The sequence below is a fragment of the Equus quagga genome, chromosome 11, assembly GCF_021613505.1.
Source record: "Equus quagga isolate Etosha38 chromosome 11, UCLA_HA_Equagga_1.0, whole genome shotgun sequence".
NCBI lineage: Eukaryota > Metazoa > Chordata > Mammalia > Perissodactyla > Equidae > Equus > Equus quagga.
This window is the reverse complement of record NC_060277.1, coordinates 7,256,278-7,281,993: the sequence shown is the minus strand read 5'-3', so window position 1 is coordinate 7,281,993 and position 25,716 is coordinate 7,256,278. Positions and strand designations below refer to the sequence as shown.

General features: G+C 38.2%; 1 protein-coding gene across 4 annotated transcripts in view; it reads left to right on the top strand.

The window, feature by feature from the left end:
• The window catches only part of L3MBTL3 (L3MBTL histone methyl-lysine binding protein 3), a 113,913-nt gene that overhangs the window by 51,927 nt on the left and 36,270 nt on the right, over nucleotides 1-25,716 (top strand). For all 4 annotated transcript variants that reach the window (XM_046677578.1, XM_046677580.1, XM_046677577.1 and 1 more), the window contains 5 exons: nucleotides 3,576-3,652; nucleotides 7,679-7,764; nucleotides 9,872-9,982; nucleotides 18,503-18,617; nucleotides 20,131-20,233. In XM_046677578.1, the coding sequence (XP_046533534.1) occupies nucleotides 3,576-3,652; nucleotides 7,679-7,764; nucleotides 9,872-9,982; nucleotides 18,503-18,617; nucleotides 20,131-20,233 (492 nt within the window). The remainder of the gene's footprint in view (nucleotides 1-3,575; nucleotides 3,653-7,678; nucleotides 7,765-9,871; nucleotides 9,983-18,502; nucleotides 18,618-20,130; nucleotides 20,234-25,716) is intronic.

Below are 25,716 nucleotides of genomic sequence, written 5' to 3'. Positions count from 1 at the left end.
CCTTCTTAGCTTCCTACCTTCTAGTTTCCCGTCTAGAGGGCTATGTCGAGATTACCAGGGAAACGGCAGATCTCGTTGATAGAGCGAGATGGACCCCTTGGCATCCTTTAGACCAACATTTCCCAAATGTGCTCTGTAGAACTCTCATGTTACACATGATGTTAATAGGTTGCCCACCAAAGCAGTATTTCGTAGTTAAGTATCTTTAGGGAATGCTGGGTTCAACAATTTGAAACTGGGTAATTTATAGTGTAATTTCACAGTCTTTAACACACTAATAATGTATTTTGTGAATCTCTAAGGCGATACAGTAATTTTCCTGAAACATTTTGACCATGGTGCTGTTTTTTTTTTTTTTTTTAGCTTCATTCTATTATCTTTGAGAACACAGATGGGAAATTTGTTCTACCAACTTTTTTTTTAAGATTTTAATTGTGATATACCTCTAGATTCCTATGTGCAGTGACGGGCGTGTAACGATGTTTTGGTCAATGACTGCATATGTAGCAGTTGTCCCATAAGATTTGTACCATATCCCTGAATATTCGTACCATACAGCCTATGTGTAGTAGGCTGTAAGATCTAGGTTTGTGTAAGCACTCTGTGATGTGCACATGACGATGAAATCTCCCAATGACACATTTCTCAGAACGTGTCCCCATCATTACGTGACACATGAATGTATTTTGTAATCTTGTAACAACTACTCCTTTGTAACTGTGGCCTCCACTTCTTTATATTGTGTTTGCTGGCAAAATCCTAACCCTGATTGGATCAGACTTTCTGCCTGCTGTATGTCTATGCCTGAGTGGTTGAATACAGCTGGAGAAAGACACAGCATGTGGACTGGTCTGACTTCTCATTCCTGGCTGCTAACCTCAAGTGGGCCCTTAGCGCTGCCCTGTCATCCTGCTGCAGGGCCTTGTCTGTTCTTCCAGACCAGTAAATTTCACTCCCTTTTTATCCCCTCAAATTCCTCGCACCCCTTTCCCATTCTCCCTCTCAGCGGATAACCTTCCTATTTCATTGAGAAAAAAGACAGTGTCAGAGGAGACATCCTCATGCTCTCACCATTTCATCTACCCCTCTTCCTGATCTCTGCCCACAGATCGAACCTTCTCTGTAATTTTGGAAGGAGACCCTTGCTCCTGCGTAAGGGGGCCCTGTTCTCACACATGGGATTCCGTTCCCTGTCCCCGACTCGGTCCTCCTCTCTTTTGCATCAGTACCTCATCCCTCTCTGTTGAATTATTCCTACCAGTACCCAAGTGGGAGAAGGGGTTTTCTTCTTTTGATACCTGTTGCAGCCCTAGCACCTAGAACAGTGCCATCATGGGAGTTGCTCAGCATATTTCTGGAATAAATGAAGAAATATTTCCGATCTTTTAAAAAAACATTTTATTTTGAAGTTATTCTAAACTTAAAGAAAATTTGTAAAATAGTACAGAGAATTTCCATAAATGCCTCTCCTAGTTTCCCCTGTTTTCAAATTTAAAAAAACAAAAACAAAAAAAACTTCTCTTTTGCTATCTCATTTTTCTCCTTCTTTTCAAAACAGAACTCCTTAAACATACTTTCTGCACTAACTATCTCCATCACGTCTCCTTCCATCTTCTCTTAAAACCACTGTGTTCAGGCTTTTGCCCTTTCCCATCCCTAGATCCACCGAAACAGCTCTTGTCAAGGATGCTAACAACCTTGACTTTGGTCAGTCCAGTCATCGGTTCTTGTTTCTTCTCCTCTTTGATCTAGCAGCAGCATTTGACCTACTTGGTTTCTTTCTCCTTACTTTCCCTCTCTTACTCCATAGTCATCCCTTCTTGGACTTTTTTGCCCCTACCTCTTCTGTTCTCTCTCTGTACTCCTTCTCTGGGTGCTCTTATCTCTGCTCATGCCTTTTAATACCATCCCAAACGACTCCCAGATTTGTGCTTTTACCCTTGATCTTGCCCTTCAACTCCAGATTTTTATGCTCGTTTTCTACTTGACCTGTTTACTTGGTTGTCAAACATATGCCAGTAACAGAACTCTTCATTCGCCATTTGGAAGGCCAAAGACTGTGCTCGCATTCTTTCTATCTCAGAAAATGGCCACTGCATTCTTCTAGTTGTCCATGCCCAGAACCTTGGAATGTCCTAGACTTCTTCACTTCATTCACTTTCTATATCAATACTACTGGTATATCCTGTTGATTCTTCCTCTAAAATATAGACCTAGAAATATGATTAGTTCTTACCTCACCCCAGCACTCTGGTTCAGGCCACCATCATCCCCTCTTGCAGAAGCCTTCGAATGGCATCTTCTCTTGTTATTAACTTGGTTTTTTTGGTCTGCAAAGCAGTCAGAATACTTAACTTTAAAACATAGATTATGCCACTCCTCTGCCTAGAACCCTCCACATGGCTTTCTAGTAGACATCATTTTACTAGATTGAGTACAATCTCAAGACTTTCCTATGGTCTAAAGGCCCTTCCTGATATGGTTTCCCATTGTCTCTTTCCTTCAGTCTATTCCTGACACAGTCCTTCCAGATTCCCATCCCACAGCCTGTGTCCTTGCTGTCCCCTTGGTGTCGAATGGCTTTCCTTTATATATAATTTGAGTGACTCAGTTCTCTCTTTCTTCACTTCCTTCAGGTGTCACCTTATTTGAGAGGCCATCTTGAATGGTGCAATAAAAGATCGCCTTTCCTCCTCCACTTCTTTATTCACAGGGCGTTGTGCCACCAGAGTATTTATTTCTTTGTTAATCTGTTTCTTCTCTCTTCCCATGACACTGTCAGCTCCACAAAATCAGGAACTTTGTATCTGCTTTATTTGTTACAGTATCCTCAGGGCCTCTCCTGGTACCTGGTACAACACAGCACTCAGTATTCGAATGAATGAGTGAGCAAATGCATGAGTGAAACACGCTGCATGTTGAGATGAGGAAAGCATAGTATACATTTGGTTAGGAGCAAGGAATCAGATGTCCCAGAGAGGCATACTGATAAGGGGGCTCTGGAAAAATGTATCTTGACTGAAGTAAAGATGACAGAGAGGAGAAGAAAAGAGGTGAGGAGAAGACGGGAATGCCCCATCCTAATACCTGGTCTCTGCATTCTCCTGGGTGGGAGGAATAGCACGTTTGGGTTTTGAGGGTGGTCGAGCTTTCTGCCTTTGCACATTCACCCTTCAAGATGCTGAAACAATTTGAACTTGCCTGTGTATGCATGATTATTTATGTACACATGTTTGTTTTTCGACATGATTTTTATGAATGGAAATTCTGAATCTTACTGACATTACCTTTGAATTTTTGCTATATTTGAAGTTACAGAATATAACAAAATTTGTGGCAGAATGGGAACTATGCCTGGTGTCAAATCTGCATGATATTTATCTAATAAAGGGCTGCTTGGTGTTAATATATTGAAAGAGTGAAAGAGCCTTTGGTTTAGCAAACCTTTTTCAAATTAGGTAGATTGTAATAAGTAGAACTCTGCGTAAGTTGTTCATGATGTCTAACATTTTTACTTCTACTACTGTTGAGAATTTATCCTGATAATGACAGTTTTTAATTTGTATGACCTACAGGTGCGAAGCCTCTAGTCCACACATCCATCCAGTTGGTTGGTGTAAAGAACATCGAAGAACCCTTATCACTCCTCCAGGTTTGTGCTTGTTATGCATCTAATGTTATTCATGTTCATCTGGAGTCGGCACGCTTGTTCTGTAAAGGGCAAGATAGGAAATATCTTTGACTTTTTGGGCCATTTGGTCTCTTTTAGAACTACTCAGTTCAGTTGGAGCACAAAAGCAGCCGTAGACTGACCTTGTCTAGGTGTTGACGAATAGAGAAATTGGACATAAGAGACATCTCTTGTGGGTGGAGTCTTGACGCACTTGTCAGGGTCAATTCTGGCCAAAGCACGACGTTCACATTGAAGGGGGATCTTGATGCTTTCGATCTTTTTTGACCTAGATCAGGACTTGCATATTTGATTTCCCTTTTTCTGTTGTGATTCCTGGTCCTCACATGGGTTGTGCAGCTTTGTGCTGGCAGTACCTCTCTGTTCTCCGAAGTTTTCGGGTCCTTTGGCTGTCTGTCTCTGGCCGGAGAGCCTTCATTCTCAGTTATTCGCTCTCTCTGTGACAGGAACAGTATGACTGCTGGTGAACGGTCTCCTTGTTTCATGTGATTTTGAGTTCATTTTCATGTGCTAAAGAGCAGATTGTGTGGCTTCAGCATAATCAAGACAGTGAGTTTCTGAGCATCTCACTGTTTAAGGTGCCATGGCTGCTGCTGATGTGAAAAGACAGGGTCGTTGGCTAACAGCATCACTGCACGCAGGTGGTTCTGTGGAGACTTCTGTGAGTGATGGAGACCGCCCTCACCACAGGGAAAGGATGCCGCCTTGGTTCACTGGGAGCTGCTGTGTGGATGCTGCCCGCAGCATGTAAACAGCAAACACTCAGCTTGGAGCTCCACATACTTGTCTCATTCCATTCTAACAGCTGGTTTCATTTTTAGGCTTGTCCCCAGTTCCTTGGTACCATGTCTCAGTTAGTGTCTGATCATTTACTCCCCCAGGGGACCAACCATTCCTGTGATGGGCAAGGCGAGTCTTCTCCACTTTTTGAGTTTATTCATATGTTAAGGGGCAGAAGCCCCTGTTCTTCACTGATTACAGAGCTGTGTTGAAGATGAAAGGACATTTACATAAACCATAAAGTGTTAAAGTAAGGTATTAATGGTTTCATGGCCCAGATGGGGTATTACCTGGAAGAGTTCTCCTGTTCAGCCCTCCTGAGTCCTGTGGCTTACGTAATATTAAAAGCCAGTGAATAGTGATTGACACTATCACCATCTAAATTGCTGTGAGGATTATTTTAGATTTTTCCAATTCGATATTGATCTTTTTTTTCCTTACCACTTTTTTGGTCATAATCAGGGATCTGGTAAATGAACAGAGAACCAGTGAATGACAGGTTCCTGGTTCTGTGATCACAGCCCTGGGTTAGCTACCCTGTGAAGGGGTGCTATAAGGCTTCATTGCTAACTTCTTACGTGAGGCAAGTAACCAACACATCTGTCTCCTTTTGTGGGCTTTTATAGTTCAGTAGAACAGAAAATACATAGCTTTTTGACAAATTAATAAAATACAAAATTGCATGTCAAAAAGTACCAAACATACAACAATGTGAATATATTTAATGTATATTTAATTGGGTAAAATGGTAAATTTTATGATGTATATATTTCACCGTAAAAACAGGTTGAAAAGCAAACCTGCCAAATAATGAGACTGGTTTGCAGTCTCTGCTGAGGTGACTCTGCTCTTTGGCTCCATGGCAAAAAAAGATGCTCTTTCTCTGGTTCCTTTTGGTGAATGGCGTCTTCCTGGTGATCTCTGATCTCCTTCTGAAGAGAAGGGATCCTCATCCATGGTCCCTCTGGGCAGCTGCTCTTCCAAAACCCCTGCCACTTCGTGGCTCAGTCCCCTGAGCAGCCCTGCTGGCCACCCCGTGTTCGTGTTCTCTCTCAACATGTAGCATAGCTACTGTTCTTTTTCTGAAATTAACATCTTTATGCCTTTAAAATGATTTTTATTTTGAATTATCCAAATTATACATTAATACATGCTTGCTTTTAAAAGTTGGAAAATAGAGATGAGCACTTTTATCTCTCTTAATAGTTTAATAGTTGTCATTGTATCTTTCCAGAAAATCCTTTTCACCTCTAGGTATACACACACATGCATGTGTGCATGCCCAGTTTTAATATACTTAAATTGTACAAGATGTGGTCTTTAAAAATATGTTGTAAAATGTTTGTTTATGCAGAAATATGTTTGTGTATTTACTTTTTAAAACTTTTGTTTTGAAACAATTACAAATGTACAGAAAAGTTGTAAGAACCGTACAGAATTCTTCTGTACTCTTGACCCAAAGGCCTATTCAAGTTTGTTAATTGTACCAATGATGTCATTTATAGCAAGAAGATGAGGCATTCCACTCAGTTGTCCAATCTCTCTAGTCTCCTTCAAGTAGGTTCTCCTTGACTTTCATGGCCTCAGTATGTTTGAGGATTACAGATTAGTCGTTTTCTAGGATGTTATTACTTAATTTGGGTATGCTTGGTGTTTCCTTGTGATTAGACTGTATGCAGTTTTGGCAGGAATATCATGGAAACAATGCTGTCTTCTCATTGCATCCTCTCAGGTGGCACATGATATCAGTTTGTCTCGTTACCGATCTCTTACCGTTAGTTGATCAAGATGGTGTTTGCCAGGCTGCTGCACTAATATAATATGAATTATTATTCTGACAGTGCTAAATGATAATTTTTCTTATTCCATCATTCCTGATACATAAAGTTCATATTCTTCTGCAAAGAATAGCTTTCTTATCTTCCCATTTATTTGTTCAATTAATTTATTTCCATCAGCGTGGGCCCCTAGGTTACTATTTTCATCAATGAGTTATAATGCCTTAGTAGCATTATTTATTTTCAAGTCCAGATTTTCTCAGATTTGGCCAGTGGGAGCCCCTTTAAGCTGGTTACTGTATCCTTGTGACATGTTCTTATCATTTTTCGAGAACTTCTTGCTTTGGGACCCTGATCCAGCCCTGAAGTCAGCAGTTTCTCACAGTCTCCATGGTTCTCTTTAGTAGAGAATGATACTTAGAAACTAAGATCTGGACACTAGATGTGCTCATTGCTACTGGAGTGTTGCTGCTTCCGGCCTCTCAGTGGACATAGTTAGGAAATATATTTATGTAAAGATATAAAAAAATGTATATTTATATTTATTTCTCTGTTTCTTTAGATATATTGGAAATAATGAATTCATACCACTAGCTCCAATTCATATCCATTACTACTAAGTTCATTCTAGTTTTCCATTTTCCATTTTTATACCTCTCTTTTCAGACAGTGAGAAACCTGCAATATATTTCCCCTACCTGCAATATATTTACTTATTTTTTCAGTCCCCTTTATGTAGCCAATTTCCCACCCTCCTGGGCCACCATTAATTCCTGCTCCTGCCTCCCTGATGGGTTTTGGACTCTGGAGGAAACAAAGTGGATGGGAGGAAGGATAGTTATTTTTACATATTCTGTTAATACTGTTTCATGCTTTGATTTTGCTTGTTTGTTTGACTTCGCAATGCGATGGTGTATCTGGAATATTTCACATATTAGTATAAATCTGCCTCCTTTTTAATAAATGCTTTATATTTCATATGTACTATATATTTTTTGCACATTTCTATATTGATCATTTAACTTGTTTTCATATTTTCGCGTTAAACAATGGTACACTATTGTCTTTGTACACATATGAGATTTTAATGGGTTAGTAGAAGTAAAATTGCATAATTAAAGGGTATTCATGTGTGTGTATGTCTTGTATGTAAGATTGTCCTTACCTGAGAATATAAATTATATGTAGACATATATACTAAATTATCTTTTAAAAGATAATAGAGAAATCGTGATCAAGATGAAAGCAATTTAATTATTACAAATAGTTCTGAATGTGTAACTAGGTGCAAGTTGTTATATGAAATATGAACATAATTTCCTAGATTATAATGATAACAACATCTCATAATTTTGACAGGTCAATTTGTGGTTCTTCTCCCTATCATTTTGGTTAAACCTGATAGGATGTACTTTTTTTTCATTCTTAGGTTATCCAAATGTGAAACATTTTTCTTGGGATAAATACTTGGAAGAAACCAGTTCTTTACCTGCTCCTGCGAGAGCTTTCAAAGTGGTGAGTTAATATATTTTACACTCTTTAATTTGTGTTGATGACACTGTTCATTCATTGAAATTTAAGAGCAGAAAGAGATAGTACTGGTGACCCAGAATAGTAATGGGAGGGAAACAGAAGATTGAAGAAGATATTTTTGAATTTTTACAAATTAAAAAAGTTTCTTTTTAAGACATGCTTTTTGTGTGTGAAGAAGATTGGCCTTGTGCTAACATCTGTTGCCAGTCTTCCTCTCTTTTTTCTCCCTAGAGCCCTGGTAGATAGTTGTATATCTTAGTTGTAAGTCATTCTAGTTCCGCTGTGTGGGACGCCGCCACAGCATGGCTTAATGAGTGACATGTAGGTCCACGCCCAGGATCCGAATTGGTGGATCCCAGGCCGCCAAAGCAGAGTGCGAGAACTTAGCCACTTGGCAACAGGGCCAGCCCTGAATTTTTACGATTTTGAAAGTTGAAATTGTTACTGCGGTTTTTGTTGTTGGCATCTAAAAAATATTTCCATTTTGGACTCGAAAGTCTCCTTGGAAATAAATCTGCTGAATTGGTATCAAGTGAGTTGTTGTGTTCTTACAGCAAACTTATGTTTTTCCAGCTAGATATTCTGAAAAACCAAAATAAGATAGGACATTGTTTTCTAAAAAAATTGTATTTGATAATTCCTTTGATTTGTTTATGGTGAGCAGGGATGCTGTTTTTATTTTATTGCTATAAGTCAACATGGTTAATTACCAAAATCCAAGGTCATCTGTTATGGTATCTTCCTAACCCCAAGGGTCATTGTTTCTTGCATGTAACTTATTAAGATTCAAAGTAAACCTCATTTCTGTGCAAGGAGAGAATAAGAAATGAAATGTATTTTTAAATTTTTTCATCTCTAAAGCTTGCTTTGTAATTTATATTTTCCCATAAGTTTAAAGGGAAAGAAAGATATATTAAATATTTTTTTAAAAATCTTTTAATGTGGCATAATTAGTCTGTCATAAACGTTTTTCTTTAAATGATCCTTTTGTGTATAAATTGCCAGAATTTTTAATGAAAGAATTAGTGAGTAGATATGAGCCCAAATATAGAAGAAAAGAACATCAAAAACTTTTGAGAGAAAAAGTATATTACACGAAGAGAAGCCAGATGAAAGGATGTATATGATTCCATCTGATAGTAAATTCAGGATTTAAAAATAAATAATGTTTAGGGTTATACAATATTTATGAATTTTTGTGTGACTAACTTTCACTTAGGCTAGTCCAAGAAGAGCTGTGTTACACTTTGCTTTGAACTGGATAAAATTACACAGAGACCCATCTGCATACCTAGTGTCACATTGATATCAGAGAGAAGACTGAGATTGTTCTAGTTTGGCCTCTGGTGCCTTGCATTCATTGTTTTGTACCTTTTACATAAATTTCACCCTTAATATTCAGAGCAACAATTCTATTACACCCATTTTACAGAAGAGGGATGTGAAGTTGAGAAAATGTAAGAAATTTGCCTAACATACCAAACAGTCCCCTTCTGTCTACTGCCTGTGACTTTTTCGGAGGTTTATGGGTTTCTGCTGGGTTCTGAGGTGTGGGGGGAGAGGGTCCTCCTTTCTCTTTCCCCTTCTCACAGAGCCAGTCCATCTTGCATGTTTTGATTGCTAATTTTCTTTTATAAAAGACGTCTGCTTTTTGATGTCATTTACCACTTCTGATCTCTGTGTCTCGTCTGCCACTTCAATGTTGTTCTCCTCTCTCTTTAAAAATAATTTTCACGCTTGTTGATTTTTGTCAAGACGTCTCCTTCTAACTAATGAGAAAAACGTCTTGCCTTCCCTATGGCTAATCCAATAACGAGGATATTTTGAATTTCATCGTAAGGTCTGTTGCATTCTGTTTGCTCCTACGGCAGGTGCTCAGGCTGTTTCTCTTGCCTGTGGCTTGGCCATGGGACTTGGGATTGTGGTTTTTGATAAGGAGGGTGAGGTCTAAAGCCGCTTCTGGAGGTTGAGAGTTTGAAAGGCTGGTTCTCTGAATAGCTCATCTTTTTCTTCTTATTCTGTCTTTGTGACACAGAGCCCACCTTCTGTTCCTCCAAATCTCATGGTGTGAAATTTTCTGTTATGACAGAAACCTCCACATGGATTCCAGAAAAAAATGAAGCTTGAGGTCATAGACAAAAGAAATCCCATGTTTGTTAGAGTAACGACAGTTGCAGACACGGATGACCACCGAATAAAAGTGAGTGCTCTCTGTTCTGGTCTTGTTTTGTCTTTTCTTACGAGACATCTTGCATGGAAACTTTAGCAGATGTTAATTTGTGAAGTGTTAGAATTAAATTAGTAAACCATAAGAATGTGCAAATTAGGTGGCTGTGCATCTTTGTAAGTCACCTTATCTCCAGTTTCTTCCTTTTCTCTGACCTACACGAGAAATTTTCTCTTTAATTATGATTGACTTTTAATATGTTGTGTCTACTTTCTTTGCCCAAACTCAAAATGTTAAAAGTCAGTCATAATTAAAGAGAAAACTTCTTACGTAGATAATAAAGAAATTTCTTCTGAATATGATACCTCATTCTCCAGTGGTATGCTCTTGTTTAAAAAATTGAACTTTAATGTTTTTTTATAGGGTTTTGTTAGATGTAGACTTTTCAGAAGAATATTCTGCCTTTTAATATAGGACAAGTAAAGAGAAATAATTTTGTAAATAAAATCAGATTTTAATTAGAGTTGGATTAATAAAAGTCAAGTCCCTCTCATAAGATAAGCAAACGCCCGGGAGGCTGGGTTCACTTTGTTACGTCCAAGCATGAGGAAGTGAAATCTAGTAGAAGTTCCAGGTGAGGCGCCAGAAGTTCTTGTTTCTGTTTCTGGCTTCAGCATTAACCTCGCTCTCAAACCAGAACAGTATGCATTCTGCTTACTTCATAGGATTGTCTAGAATTTCTATTAGGTATAATAATAGTTATAATAACAGCAGGACATCAGATTTACATGGTGTTCTACAGGGTAACAGAGTTCTCCCATTATTTGACATTTGTGGTGATAACGTGGGAGATTGATGTTATCATCACTGTTTTATCAATGAGGCTGAGGCTCAGAAAGACTAAGTGAATTACTTGTTAATTATGGGCAGTCACAGAACTAAGTCACAGTCCTGAACTGTTGGAATCTAAGTTTATGCTCTTTTTTTAAAAAATAATAAATCACATCCTTACCTATCTCGAGATAATATATGAGAAAATAAATTATCAAATAACGTGTAAAACCTGTACAAATGTGGTATTTCTATAAAATAGAAGTTTTAATATCTAGTTTACTATTTTTAAGATTATATAATCATATAACATTTTGGAAAATTTTATAGAAAATGGAAGGCCTGTGTTAAACCCTTATTAAGTGTATTTTCTTATTCATTGTCCTTAATAATAATATAAGTCATAAAGCAATCAGTATTTTAGGACTAGAAGTATTTGTTTCAGAAATCTAGACTAGTAATCAAAGAAATGTAGAATTAAGCAATATATTATTTTTATAAGTCCAGTTGGTCAGAATTGAAAAAATATATGTGTTTTGGTTTGGGAGTGTGAACAGCTTACCCTCCTCTACAGCTGGTAGGAGTGTAAGTATCTCAGTGTTTCTGGAGGGCAGCTTGACAATAGGCATCAAAGTCTTAGAATGTTGTTTACCCTTGAATTCAGGAATTTCAGTCCTAGGAATTTATGTTAAGGGAATAACCAAAGGGAATGTGCAAAGACAAAACCCGCAAGCAGAGGACAGCCTGCTGTTTCTAGTATTCACCCTTAGGAACAACCACAGTGGGAGGCAGGTGGAGTACATTACTGTATACCCATGTGATGTTAAATATTTTAGGAGAATATTTATTATTGGCAAGTGAAAAATTCAGCTTTAATATTCTGTATGATGTCTAGTATTGTTTTTTAAAAGAGTATATGCATAAACACTTATGGAAAGAAGCATACCAAAACGATGACAGTGTTTCTCTGCTGGGATTATAACATGATTGGGTTTTTCTTTTTAATTATCTGTTTTCAGGAACACATAGTACTTTTGTAATAAAAAAAAAAAATTAGATTAACTCTCCGATTTTACATGTCAGAAAATTTTGGCCCAGAGGGGTCAAATACTCTGAAGGTGGATGGTTACTTAGTTAATGGGAAAAGTTTAGACTAGAATCCAGCTCTTTTGGCTTCTGGCTGAATGCTCTTTCTAGTACAACAGCCTGGGCAATCTTTAACACCCAATAAAGAGCTGGCTAGGAGGTGAATAGGTGACCATCATCCTTTTATAATGACTGGAATGAATTTCATAGCTCAAGGTGAACCACTGAGCACAGATCTGTGTGTTTCTGAAGTCCTCAAAAGGTTGGTAAGTGGGCAATGACTCTGTTTCAGGATTCATCAGAGACTTCGAAGACTATAGGAAGCTTTCAACAGTAGGAGTTTTCTAATATTGTGGGAGATGATGTAGCGAGAATGCTTATTTTTCTTTTTTAGGAAGGAATAGAGAGAGAAAGTACTGACTATCATTAGAGTATCTTAATATTTTAAGTTTCTCAGGCATTAAATCAACTTTTAAGTTAAATAAAAACTTTTTAAATTACATAATATATAATGTGTCACACCTTGAGTTATTACACTTAAAAATTTTAAAACTTTCATGTATTTCATTACATGCTGTTGACGAAAAACGACTAGAATGTTTTTCCTTTCGTCTTCAGTTTTTGGTGACAGCTGGAAGGTAATACAGTCCTGCGCACGTCCCACCCCTTTCCCAGCTCTAGCTTCCAAAGGCAAGAACACTCAACTTTTTAGCTGTTGCTTATGACATTTTCTCTCTGATTTTCTAAAACAATAGCTGTATTCTGCTATTTCTCAATCCATCCCTTTTCGATATGGTTTATTTCGTCCTTCCTGTTACGATAGTTCAGGATCTAGGCCTCCCGCATTCTTTCCTTCCCCATAGCCTTTCAGGAGTTAGTTCACATTGCTTTTCTTTTTTTCTTGCCCTTCCATGTTCATTTTATCATGAGTAAGTGAACCTTGTTCCCTGCTGAACAAACTCATCTTTTTTTAAATGACATTTTGTTTTTCCTGGAGTCAGTAATTTCTTTGCATTTTGCTTTTTAAATTTTGTTCTTACTGTTGGATTTTTACAAATGCTTCAATAAATCTGACGTGTCTTTCCGTCAAAAGCTCAAGTGTATTTTTAAGCCCTGTCTGGATCTTTTTTTTTTCCCTGAACTCGTTTTCCCACAGCTTCACCGCCACCTACTCTAATCCGAGTGGTTATCCTCTAAGTCTGGTACAGCCCTTTCATCCTGAGACTTCCCTTTGCTGGCAGCCTATGTCATATTTCATTTTTCCTGAATCGCATACTTAGGTTTTCTTAGTGTACTCTTCCCTTGCTGAAACCCGTCTTTTTGTAACTAAGAAAGAGTGTATGAGAAGCATATTTTTTGACTCCTTACATGTCTGAAAATGTCCCTGTACTCATCTTTCATTTGATTCACACTGTGACTAGGTGAGAACCATTTCCCATTAGGAAATTTTTTTAAATGCTAGTTATCTTTATTGAGGGCACATTGGTTTATAACATTATATAAATTTCAGGTGTACATCATTATATTTGACTCTGTATAGACTACGTCGTGTTCACCACCAAAAGTCTAATTGCCACCCATCACCGTACATCCTCCCAAGTTAAAAGCGTTCCTCTGCTATCTTCTCACACCGGATGTTGGTTTTTAGACATCTGAGGCCATTCGGATTCCTTCAGTCTGGGGGATGTGCCTCTTCTCTCTGGAAGCTCTCGGGACCGGCTCTCTATCACTGAAGTTCTGATGTGTGTGATGGCGTCTTGGTGAGAGGGTCTTTTTTCATCTCTCTACAGGGTACTCAAGCCCTTTCACTCTGGAGTTTCATGTCCTTCAACTTTTAGAAATGTCCTTATGTTATTGCTGTGATGACTTCCTCCTCTCTGCTCTTTTCTGGAAGTGTTGTTAGCGTGGTATTAAACCTCTTGGATTGACCCTCTGATTTTCCTCTATTTTCTTTCTTGTTGTGCTTCTCTGGTTTTTTTTTTATTCTACTTGCTTAGAGATAGCAACTCTATTTTCCAAACCTTATATTGCGTTTTTAATTACATGTATGATTTTTTAATTTTCAAGAGTTTTTTCTTATTTTCTAGTCTTCTCCCCTCCCCCCTTTTAAATGACATCCTCTTTTTATTTCCCAGAGCAATGATGTTTCTTATCTGAGGATACTGGTGACAGTTCTTGTTCTGTTCTCTGCTTGTTTCCTCTAAATTTCCCGCTCAGTTAATTAGTTTGGCCTCTGCTTTCATATTAGAGGCTGTCCACAAATGTCAGGTCCTTGGCTGGCTATTCACATTAAGAAAAAGGTGCTCAAAATTACCTGCTTTTGTGCGTGGGTGGAACTTACTGACTGGTGGGCTTCACTGTGAGATAAGAAAGCAAAGAGCTGGCTTTTCACAGGGGGATCCCCATTTGCCAGCATCTGGGTCCTTTCTCTGAGCCTTTCAATTTCTGCAAGTTCCTGCGGGGGGACGGGCGAACCTGGTGGCCGCTGTGCGAGACCGGGAGAAGGACCACGTTAGAGGATGCAGACCCTCAGTTAGTCCCTGTGCTTTCTGTCCAGTCCATCACCACGTTGCTTTTGTCCTGGAGGGCAGAGCTTCCATGATTGTATGATTTAGAACATAAACCTCTAGACTTTTGCAAGGTTGTTGAAGGTGCAGTTACTTTGGTGGGTGGATGAGGGAGTCGGCCGAGGGGCCTTACCACTCCACATTCAGACTTTGAGTCAACGCTACCATTTTTCTGACCTCCTCACCTCCTGCCTCCAGATTGAGCCCTTCTTGGTTCTGCACAGTGAACCATTTCACGCTGGTCCCTCACTCCTTCTCTAGGCATCTGGATTGCAACCCACCCACTCTCTCCAGTAGGTCCCAACTCCTTCCCCGAATTTTGCCCTCTACACACATCGTTGTCACTTCTCACCTATCACCTACTTTCCCTCTCCATTTGTCCTTTTGAGTTTATATCTTTTCAAACATAACTTTAATTTCAGAAGAGAGCAGAAATAAGCACCTGGGTCTAAAATGTGTTTTACTGAGTTACCTTTCACATGAACAGAAAATCCATCCAAATCACTTTTTTTAAAGAAATAGTGTGCTTGCTAAAAATACTATGTCTCAATCTTGAAATTATTAATAATGTGTATTAAGTTTTTATAAAGGGTCCAAATTATACTTCTAGGTGAGGAAAGTATCCAATTTCCTAAACTATAATTTTAAATATGTGCAAGTTACTTCATCCGTACTGCACTTTGATCTGTAATCGTCTGTTTTCTTTAGAGTTTTAATTAAATTCAGCATCATTGCCGAGTTGCTTTTATATGTAATTGTATTTATAGTGGAACATTCCTGTTATAAATATTTTGTATTTCTTTTTTGTGTTTGTAAAATGTTTAAATATTTCGTGTTGTGTGTGTTTATATGTCTTCCTCTCTTGCTGCTCTTTGTGAGGCATTTGATTTTGTTTCAAAATAATACCCAGCAAGAGTGAGACTATCAGTTAACATTAATGGAGTTTCTCATTTTTCGTTTGTTTTAAACTTCTTCATGTACCAGAGACTGAATTAGTAAAAGTTACAAAAGATGAAAGAACTATACAAGCTTAATAAAATTGTTTCATCTGGGCTTTCAGAGTGAGACTATTAGGGTTAATATTAATTTTTGCATATATTATTAATTTTGACATAATTTCAGATAATAGTTTCTAAGTATATTTGCTACTTATCAGAGAATTTTATTGTTACTGCTGTTCATAATTATCTAAACTAAATTTTATCTCTGAAATTTAACCCTTAAACTACTAAAATCCTCCAGATTGCCTGCCAACCTAGTTTGTAGGAGGTGTTACCTTTATCTACGCTAAGGTATGTTATTCCTAGAAAGGTGACTTTTCATTGCCAAACCGAAACGAAAGTTTTGATGAAAACTAGGAAAGGGTCTGGTATCACCAGATTTAGTAGCTCCAATGTAAACATTCTTAATAGTATATGTGAGGAAAATTAAACAGGAACCTTTTATTTATGATAACATCAAGATTTTCAGAGACTATCGCTGTAGGAATGATGTCCTCTTTAGTGTCAATGGGTCTCAACTCTGAGCGCACACAAGAGTTGCTCAGTCCAGTGAACAGCATGTGTGTGCACAGCACCCACACCCTTATGGGTTCAGAGCCTCCTGGAGTGGGCTCACCCCTCCCCTCCCCGCTCTTTTTCAGTATTCACCAGTAATTCTGGTGTGTATCCAGGGTGGCGAACCATTTACTTGTTAAGACTGAGTTTGTTTGCTATGGGAATACAGCTGAATCTTGTAAAACTTAGTAGTTTATTTACAACAGATGAGAGCATGAGTTATCTGAATATTGATTCCGGTGTAGAAGAAATTGAAGCTAGGAATAGCAAGATTGGAAAACATTAGAGTTTCATATTCCTAGTAAAATAGAGTAATCACTTGATGGTTAGTTGATCATCAGAAATGTTTTAAACTTACTATAACACTCTAAATTATGGCGGCTCCTTTATTGGTAGCATTGATATTTTCAGAAAATTATCACGAATATCATTCTCAAGATTGATTGAACATTATGTTTGGTCAGAGGAAAGAAGTGTTGTTTTGAGTTAAACAACTTTAAGTGCTGCTTTTATATTCAGTATCTGTGAATGATGCATTTTACTTGGGATCCTTGAATTTTAGGCTTGGTATCCCTCCTAACTAGCTGTGGTGTTATCCTTTTTAACATAGTATCCATGATTTCTTCCCGGTGTGGAATTCTGTGAGTTTTGATTTTAGGATTAATTGAATTCTAAGCTTGAGAAAATGGATTTATTGCAAATTATTTTGAACCCATATACATGTACTTTAACAACTTTGTATTATTCGATCGTATAAATACACCATAATTTATTTAACCAGTCTTCTGATGGTGGACTCTCTGGTTGTTTTCTGCTACAATGAGTCAAGTTATTGAGATTATCAGGTCAAAGGTGATGTATTTAAAGTCTTGATTATTATTGCCAAGTAACTCCAGAAATATCTCACCTATTAATACTCCTATCAATGGTCTATGAGACCATTCATTTATTCTCAGACTCACCAGCTCTAGGAATCACCTGAATGGAGCATTTTTGGCAGGTTGAAAGTCGAGGAATTGCATCTTGTGGTTTTAATTTGTGTTTTTTTGTTATAAGTGAAATTGTCTTTTCATATGTTTACTAACCATTTATATTTGTTTTCTTGTTTATGAGCTATTTGTATCTGTTTTCCATATTTCTATTGGATTTTTCATCTTTTTATATTGCTATATTATGCTTTTATGAGTTAAGGAACAGAGTGCATTGTGATGTGTAACAAATGTGTTTTTCGGGTTTCTTGTGAGTGTTCCATCTTGCTTGCAGTCATATATGCCATTCTGAAGATTTGAATTTTGGTGTAGTCAAATTGAGCAGTCTTTTCTTTATGGCTTTTGAGTTTGATGTCTTACTTACAAAGACTGTCCAACTCTCAAGTTATAAATACATTCACTCAAGCATTCTTTTAGAGCTTTTATTGTTCAGTTTTTGTTTTTTGTGTTTTTTTCCAAGGAAGATTGGCCCTGAGCTAACACCTGTTGCCAGTCTTCCTCTTTTTCCTTGAGGAGGATTGTTCTGAGCTAACATCTGTGCCAGTCTTCCTCCGTTTGGTGTGTGGGATGCTGCCACAGCATAGCTTGATGAACAGCACGTAGGTCTGCCCCCAGGATCCAAACCTGTGAACCCTGGGCTGCTGAAGCAGAGCACGTGAACTTAACCACTACGCCACTGGGCCAGCCCCTGTTGTTCAGTTTTTAATGTTTGAATATTTTATCCATCTGGCATCTGTTGACTTCTTAGGAGTGAGAGATGCATAGACTTTAAAAAGGAAGTCTAGCCAGCAAACTTGATTTAAAATAATATACATAGCATTTTAGTATATCCTTTCATTCTAAAAGATAAAAAATATGTAATATTTAAAAGATACGTGGCTGATCCTCAGTGAACGTGCCTAAAAGATCAACTGCCTTTTACACGGTGGCCAATAAGGATGGTAGCACTTATCACTCTGTGAAACCTCTTTGAGGGATATCATTTATGAGAAAAAAATATTTTGAAATGCATTTGATGGAGGAGTACTTTGTAAACTGAGTGTATTTCTAGTAGGGCATTTAATTTTTTTAAAAGTCTTTATTTAGCATGCTTCTAGGAGACTTGACATTTATGTGAAAGGTCCTCCTGTCACTCCATTCTCCCTTCCCATCCCCCCTGCCTTCCCTGAGTTATTCATTACTTCAGTAATATTTATTGGGTGTTTGGTGTTGCTCATATGAGAATGTTAGGTACTCAAATTGCTTGTAGTATTGGGAGATATATGTAACATATCTGTAGAGGTATTGCCCAAAAATTACCTTTGGCAAGACATTTACTGATGGTTAGATAATATGTTGTAGGTAGTTCAAAAGTGCCTTTTCTCCTACTGTGAATGAAGTGACTTCAATAGTTGAAACAGCTTATTTGGTATTAAATCTACTATATAAGATAGAAGAGAATGCAAATGGTTACTTTGGGCAGAACTTTTGCTATAAGAATGTCTGTGGCGTGAATTGTCCTGTGAATTTCCTTTTGTTATCCAGGTTCACTTTGATGGCTGGAATAGTTGCTATGATTACTGGATAGATGCAGATTCTCCTGATATTCACCCCGTGGGCTGGTGTTCAAAGACCGGGCATCCTCTTCAGCCTCCTTTGAGTAAGAGACACAAGGATAACTTGAATACGCGTTTCCATCTTCTTGTGTAGCATGCTTAATATTTTCTTTTCACTACTCTTCTTGTTCTACTTCTCTCTCTACTGTATATTTCTCCTCTATGTAATCCTGATTCCTTTTACTACATTTTTAATTAACTGGAGGTCAAAAATATATAAAAAGGAAAAAATTTGTCTGAAAAAGAATACATAAACATTCTTTTATTTAGAAGTGATCATCACCTTTTAAAATTAGTACTGAATTTTTGGAAGACAATTTGTCAGACTATCAAAATGTAATGTATCAATGTCAATATCGTAATAGTGATTTTCTACTGTAGTTTTGCAAAATATTTTTTGGTGATTTTATACTATAGTTTTGCAAAATATTTTATTTTATACTGTAGTTTTGTAAAATATTACTGCAAAATATATTGGGGGAGAAGCTGGCAAAGCATGCAAGGATCCCTCTGTATTATTATTCTGTATTATCCCTCTGTATTATCCCTCTGGATTATTGTACAAGGATCCCTCTGTATTATACAAAGCATCCCTCTGTATTATTATTTACAACTGCATGTGAATCTACAGTTAACTGAATAAAAATCTCAGTTAAAAAGGTACACTGAGAACTTGAGATACCCAATTGCAATTTTGGAGGAATAAATACATTGTAGAAAAAAATGTAGGAAATACAATAAATTATTGTCAGGTTTCTAAAAAAATGTAGTATGCCTTCCCCATCTCGTGGCTTCACTTCTGGATGCCACATGCAGACTGAATAAGGGCACAGAAATGCACCAAGTTAATATTTGTTACAGTATATTTAAACTAATAAACCTTGGAAACAAATACTGGTTAAATAATTATGTTGTACTCGTACCACAGATACTGTGCAACAGTCATAAAGAATATTACTTCTGAGATGGAAAGATTTAGAAGACATGAAGTTAAAGACCAAAGAAGACTATTTCAGAATAGTACACATCTGTGTTGTCCCTTTTATATGGCAAAGAACCAAGCCAAAAAATTGGTACATACATATATATAAATTGTAGATTTATATGAGAATGCTTAGAACAACGTCTCGGAGGGTATGAAAGGTAGGGCATGTACCCTGAAGGGGATGTGTTACTGTTCTGTGTTCTGGTGTGTTCTTCGAAGTTTTCACAGTGTGAGAGTGTTCATACAGTAATTATGTTATTTACTTGATGAAAATTGTTTAAAATCTTCTCATTAATTCATATTTAGGTCTCTCTGGAATTTGTGACATTTTGAAAGAGGGTTCGATCCAAGTTTACCATTTCACTATGAAGATAAATAGTGTGAACAAAATCGTAGGGGGAAATCTTCACAAGTAAAGACTTTTAAGATATTTTTAATTTTTATCGGCTCTGTTTTTCTATTTGTAGGTGTTGATTTGAAAGTTGGCTTTTGTTTACCTATTCTGATCCAGACATTTGACTCTTATAGCCTGAACTTTTTGCCCTTTCTTTCTTTCTTTTGCTTTCTAATAGGCCAATTAGAATTAATGGAAGCTTCGGAACACGGTGGATGCTCGACCCCAGGATGTAAAGGGATTGGCCATTTTAAGCGAGCGAGACACCTGGGCCCTCACAGGTATGTGGTGCTGCCCCTCACCTGGGAATTCCTTATGTGGCCTGTCACACGTATGTAGAAGAAGATGATTTCCAGGTGTACTAAGAAGATGTGAAGTAATTTTAAATTCAGATCCATGTGAAGTGTAGTTACCATGGCGATCATATAAAAGTGAAGAATATATCTGTAGTTAAATCTTCCTGGGAGAAAACGCATTCACAGTTTAAAATAGATTTACTCTAGCTATTCTGCTTTTCTTGGCAACCTGACTAGATTCATAGATAGCTGTCTTCTGCAGTAATCATGTTGGTGGACCATTAGTAATGGTAAGAGGACAGGCCCTGTTCGACGTATTTGTTTGGTAAATTATTCTATGATTGGGTAACTCAATTTGAATAATGAGAGGTGAGTTCTTGTACATTAGCAGAAAAGATCACAAAAAGCACAAATATAAATAGTCAAACATGAGAATACATTGGTCAAAGAAAGTATTTTTCAGTATTTTTCTCTTACACCTAAGTAACCTAAAAAAAGCAAATTTATACATTTGCAATTTGGTGTATTGATTTTGAGGTCTTTGTGGACGTTTAAAAATATTATTGAAATAGTAAGAAATTCTTGTGATTTAACTGGGGTTTTTAAAGAACAAAAGCTTCACTTATTTAGGTATATATTAAGATGGTAATTTGTCAGTATATGTTCTCACTGCCTGCTAATTGGATTGCCAGTGAGAAAAATGATTCTCTCTCTATCTAGTTTGCATAGGTTGTGAATTGAGGTCTTTAAAAACTCTGAAGATTGCACTACCTCTTCCTCTAAGAGTTCATAGGAATTGTAAAATTGGTGTGATTATTTTCATCTTTGTATAGTTTCCTCTTTTCTTTCATCTCTGCAGCCTCAAATGCTGCTTACCTTCCTTTTGCAACATTCCTCCCAAATTTTTATGGGGTTCGGTATATTCCAGAGTGAAAGGTCTGAGCATAGACGGGATGATTATTCTGTTTGCAAATCTTCATTTAAAAATCCTTTTCATTGTTTGACTGCAAACCAAAAGTTATGTGATTAATTTAAACTGAGTTGAGAATGCTACATCTTAAAAGTAATTCAGTATTGCTGAGTGAAGTCAGCTGGATGATTTTTCAGACATTTAATAAGTCTGAATGCCAGAAATAACTCATTAGCATGCTAAATTTTCGTTCCATATTCATAAATTCTTTCATTCAGTAAATGTTTTTGAGCAGCAGGTTTTTTTTCAATAGTAACTAACATTTGTTGAACATTTATTTACTGTATGTGAGGTCTCGCTCTAATTGTTTTGTATGTATTGGATAACCTTCAAAACGACCCTGTAAAAGAGAACTATTATTTTCTCCCAGTTTTTGATGAGGCCGCTGTGGCCCTGAGGTTTACTAAGTTGCCTGCCAGCAGGTGAGGGGGGAGCAAGAATGGCACCCAGTCCAGCTCAAGGGTCTGTGCTCTTGACCACTCTCTCTCAAGGTACCACTCGTTAATTGGTCACAGACCCAACCTTTGCAGAACTCTGGTACTAATGGAACTATAAAAGCTGCATGTAACTTAATTAAAATATAAAATACAGGGGCTGGCCCCGTGGTGCAGCAGTTAAGTTCACGTGCTCCACTTTGGCAGCCAGGGTTCACCAGTTCGGATCCTGGGTGTGGACCTACGTACCGCTTATCAAGCCATGCTGTGGCAGGCGACCCACATATAAAGTAGAGGAAGATGGGCACACATGTTAGCTCAGGGCCAGTCTTCCTCAGCAAAAAGAGGAGGGTTGGTGGCAGGTGTTAGCTCAGGGCTTATATTCCACAAAAAACAGAACAAAACAAACAAACTATATATATATATGTAAAATACAGATAGTAACTGCTATTGAAACTTTGACACAGGTGCCTTTCTATTGTACAACCCCAAGGTGTTCATTGAAATAAAGGCAATGTGTTCAAATTGTGAGGGAAAAGAACAAAGAAATTTTAAAAGTGGATGAATACTGACATTATGTTGTTGGGTACAATTGAAAATTAAAAAAATTTTTTGTTGTTCTTCTGGGAAGAAGACCCACCTTATAGCAATGTCCATAGTTCTTTCCAGAAGGGTTTTAGGTCTGAACAGAGTGGTTAGCCTGTGACAGCAAGGTCTGTGGTGACAGTCCTGTCCCCTGCCTGATGGCACCAGCCGCTCAGCAGGACCTTCTTTCCCAAGTGCACCGTGGACCCCAAAGGGTCCCTCACCTGGGCCACAGCCATTTCACAAAATTTCAGTGATTATCTTTGCAGCATTTCTTCAGAGATACAGTGTTGTATGTGCTAAAAGAGGGGAGAAATTCTGGGGAGAATCATAAAAGATTTTATGGAGAAATGCAGCAAAGAATCTTTCATTGTCATTGGAACCATAGTAGAGAATTGCTCATTTTTCTGGAATGAGAGAGGAAGAAGTAGACCTTATGGCTTAAAAGACATGCACTGATAAGGAAGTTGTGTTCATTTCCTTGTCGCATACAGGCCATAACTGGATCTGTGCATAAGTCTGGGGCACAGTTTGTTGACTAGAGCCTCAGGAAGGAGGAAGGCAATTCGGAGACCTAGTGAGCAGTGTCAGCTATAGCCCGAGTCCTGTCGTCCCTTCTTCTCAGCCCTTCTACTGGCTTTTCTTAATCTCCCTGACTATGCTGTTCTATTTACAACACTCAAAGCTCTCTATCTGGCAGGATATTAATCCTTAGCAGGCACAGCCTGTTTTTCATTTCATTAGTAGACTTGTGGAGTAGCTGCTGCTACATGGATATTCTTTGAAAGGTTCATTTCACTGGCACTTATTTTTGTCCTTGCTGAGAATGCTGTGTTTAGGAAAACATAATGAGAAAACTCTCTTTGGATTAATTTACTGAGAAACTGCCTAAATCAAAACGTGCATTCTTTGCTTAGATAACAAGAAAAGTTGCTCTTTTAGCAAGAATAATCAATTTTATGAACACATAAGCAGAAGCCCATGTTTTGACTAGCAGTTGTTGTTAGCTTCTCTGAAAATTGCAATAGTTGAATTTGATCTAAGAAGTGTTAGAAATAAAGCATGCCTCTCAACAATGAAATTTGAGACTGTGATGTTTTAAAACACTGAATTATAAGTGATCAGTGAGTGAGTCAGATGTGGAGATGGTAATTCTCATCTCCAGGGATATTCGGTAGCCAGGTTGCTTAATTCTTTCCCTCTCGCAAAGGAGCGTTAATATGGGTGGTGTCATGGTGTTTCCCTTTTTGGATTCATTCAGTTGGCCTACTGAGAGGTCAAAGAATGGGAGGAGATTAAAGGAGAACTAAAGTTAGGTAAAAGTAGATATTCTTCATATCTGGTGTCTTCAGAAGTAAATCTTTTCTATGTAAGATTTAATGTTGGAGAAATTAAACCAGAAAAGAAAAAATAATTCAGAGTATTTCCAAAAGTCTCTAAAGGATATTTACAAAGTCTGTGGAAAGTTTTAAAAGTTAGTAACGAATTCACCCCTGCAAACTATAAACATCATATTAATTCAACATCCATCCATCCATCCGTTGAACAGACACTAATTGAGCAGCTGCTTTGTGCCGGATCCGGGGTTGGGTGATGGGCGTTACAGAGCAGAGGCCATACTTCTAAGAAGGCCAGTCTGGTGTGAAGAGATTTCCATAGCATGAATAGAGTAGCACTCAGAGAGAGGTCTCAGCTTTTCCTGAGAGCAGCAGAGAACCTTCATAAATGGGGTGGATTATGGAGTTTTTAATGCTGCTTATTTTTGCTGATAATCTTTTACACAGTAGGGGTTGGGGTTACTCTTCTTCATGTATTCGTGTATTGGTGACTTCCCATGTTCCAGGCACTGTTTTGGGACCGACGTGTGTTATCACGCTGAATCCTCCAGCCGCTCCATGCACCAGGCACTGTTCTAATCTACGGTTTACAGATGAGGGAACAGAGGCTTGGCGTGGTTCAGGAAGTGTCCAGCATCAGACAGGGGCAGAACCAGGATTCAGTCCAGTCTCTGCTCATAACTGCTGGGCTCTCATGCAGAGCACATCGGCCGAGAGAGCCTGCCCCATGTGTTTTATAAGTTTTTGTTGCGACAGAGTGTGAGAATGGTTATGTGATCACTTAGAAAACTGAAGATGTTACCTAGTTGTTTAAATAAATGTATGTACAATTAAAAGAGTTTTCAAGATGGCAGTAGGGAGCAGTGAACAAGACTGTCCTTCCACCTTTCCTAATCAGCTGGACCAGTCTTTCCTGGGAAAACCCTCTGTAGATGGCCCGGTGGGCAGGTATTTGTGTGTATAGGGCCGATATGGAATAACTTGCTAATAGAACAGGGTGCACCGTAATAAGTCCTTACGGTGGAGAGCTGTGTAATCCTGTGTGAGTCCCTTCCTCTGCTCTCTGAGGAATTGTGTGATGGTAGAGAGTTGTGTGTATATGTGTACACGTGTGTGCCCATGACCAAATGCACACGTGTTGTGTGGTATGACACACATGACTTCTGTTTTCTCACTAGAAACTCTGTACATGAGAAACTAGAGATGATTATAAGCCTAACAGGAACCCAGTCTCTCCAGAGAACTTTGATCAGCTCTGGTGGGTTTATGAAGTTATTGACTTAAAACTGCATACGAACTTTATAAACTGAAAAATGAGGGACTTGGTAAAGAGAGGTTAGGCCTTGGTTCAGTAGATATTAGCTGTGTGACATCAGCATCTTGCTAGAAGATGGCTCTCTCAGATTTAATTGTCATGGATTAAGGATAAGGAAATTCTTTGCTATTGGAACGTACTATTTACCGATACAGTGTAACATTGAGGAGACAGCCCAAATTCATGATCTAATTCCACCAAGAACTGACTGAGTGACACTAAGCTAGTGTCACTTTTTAAGCTTCAGTTTCCACATCTGTAAAACAAGTGTTAGAATAGGAACGACTTCCCAGGTTTGAGAGAGTTAAATGAGGCAATGAAGGTAAAGCTAAACTTAGCGTGAGTGATGCACCCGACCATGGTGATTATTGTCATCACCCTCATTTTACAGATGAGGAAGCTCAGACTCCAAGGTGGTGCTTGCTCGTTACTAAGTAGTGGAGAAGGCAGCAGAGCACATTGAGAACCAGCTTCCTGACTCCTGTCGGGGCCTTGCCCCGTCCCTCTGTATGCGAGCCGTTACTCATCACTCAGGCATGCTCCATTTCCATTTTGTGGCATCCCCTTTTTTTATCACCTCCTGCCCCCAGAACCAGCTGGCTTTCCTCTCTGCCCCATAGTAGGTGTGAGAACGGGTGGTGTGTAAGCCCATTTGACTGTCCTCGAGGTTCAGAAGAAGAGAGGGTATTAGCTGATCGTCATGGGGCTTCCTTAGTAGAACATCTTGGCCCATTGTAAATCCTGCTTGAAGGGTGTGATGGTTTCCCCTACTTCAGGTTGAGAGATTGAAATTCCTCTCTGGCCCTGGCAAATCCACAAACAGCGCG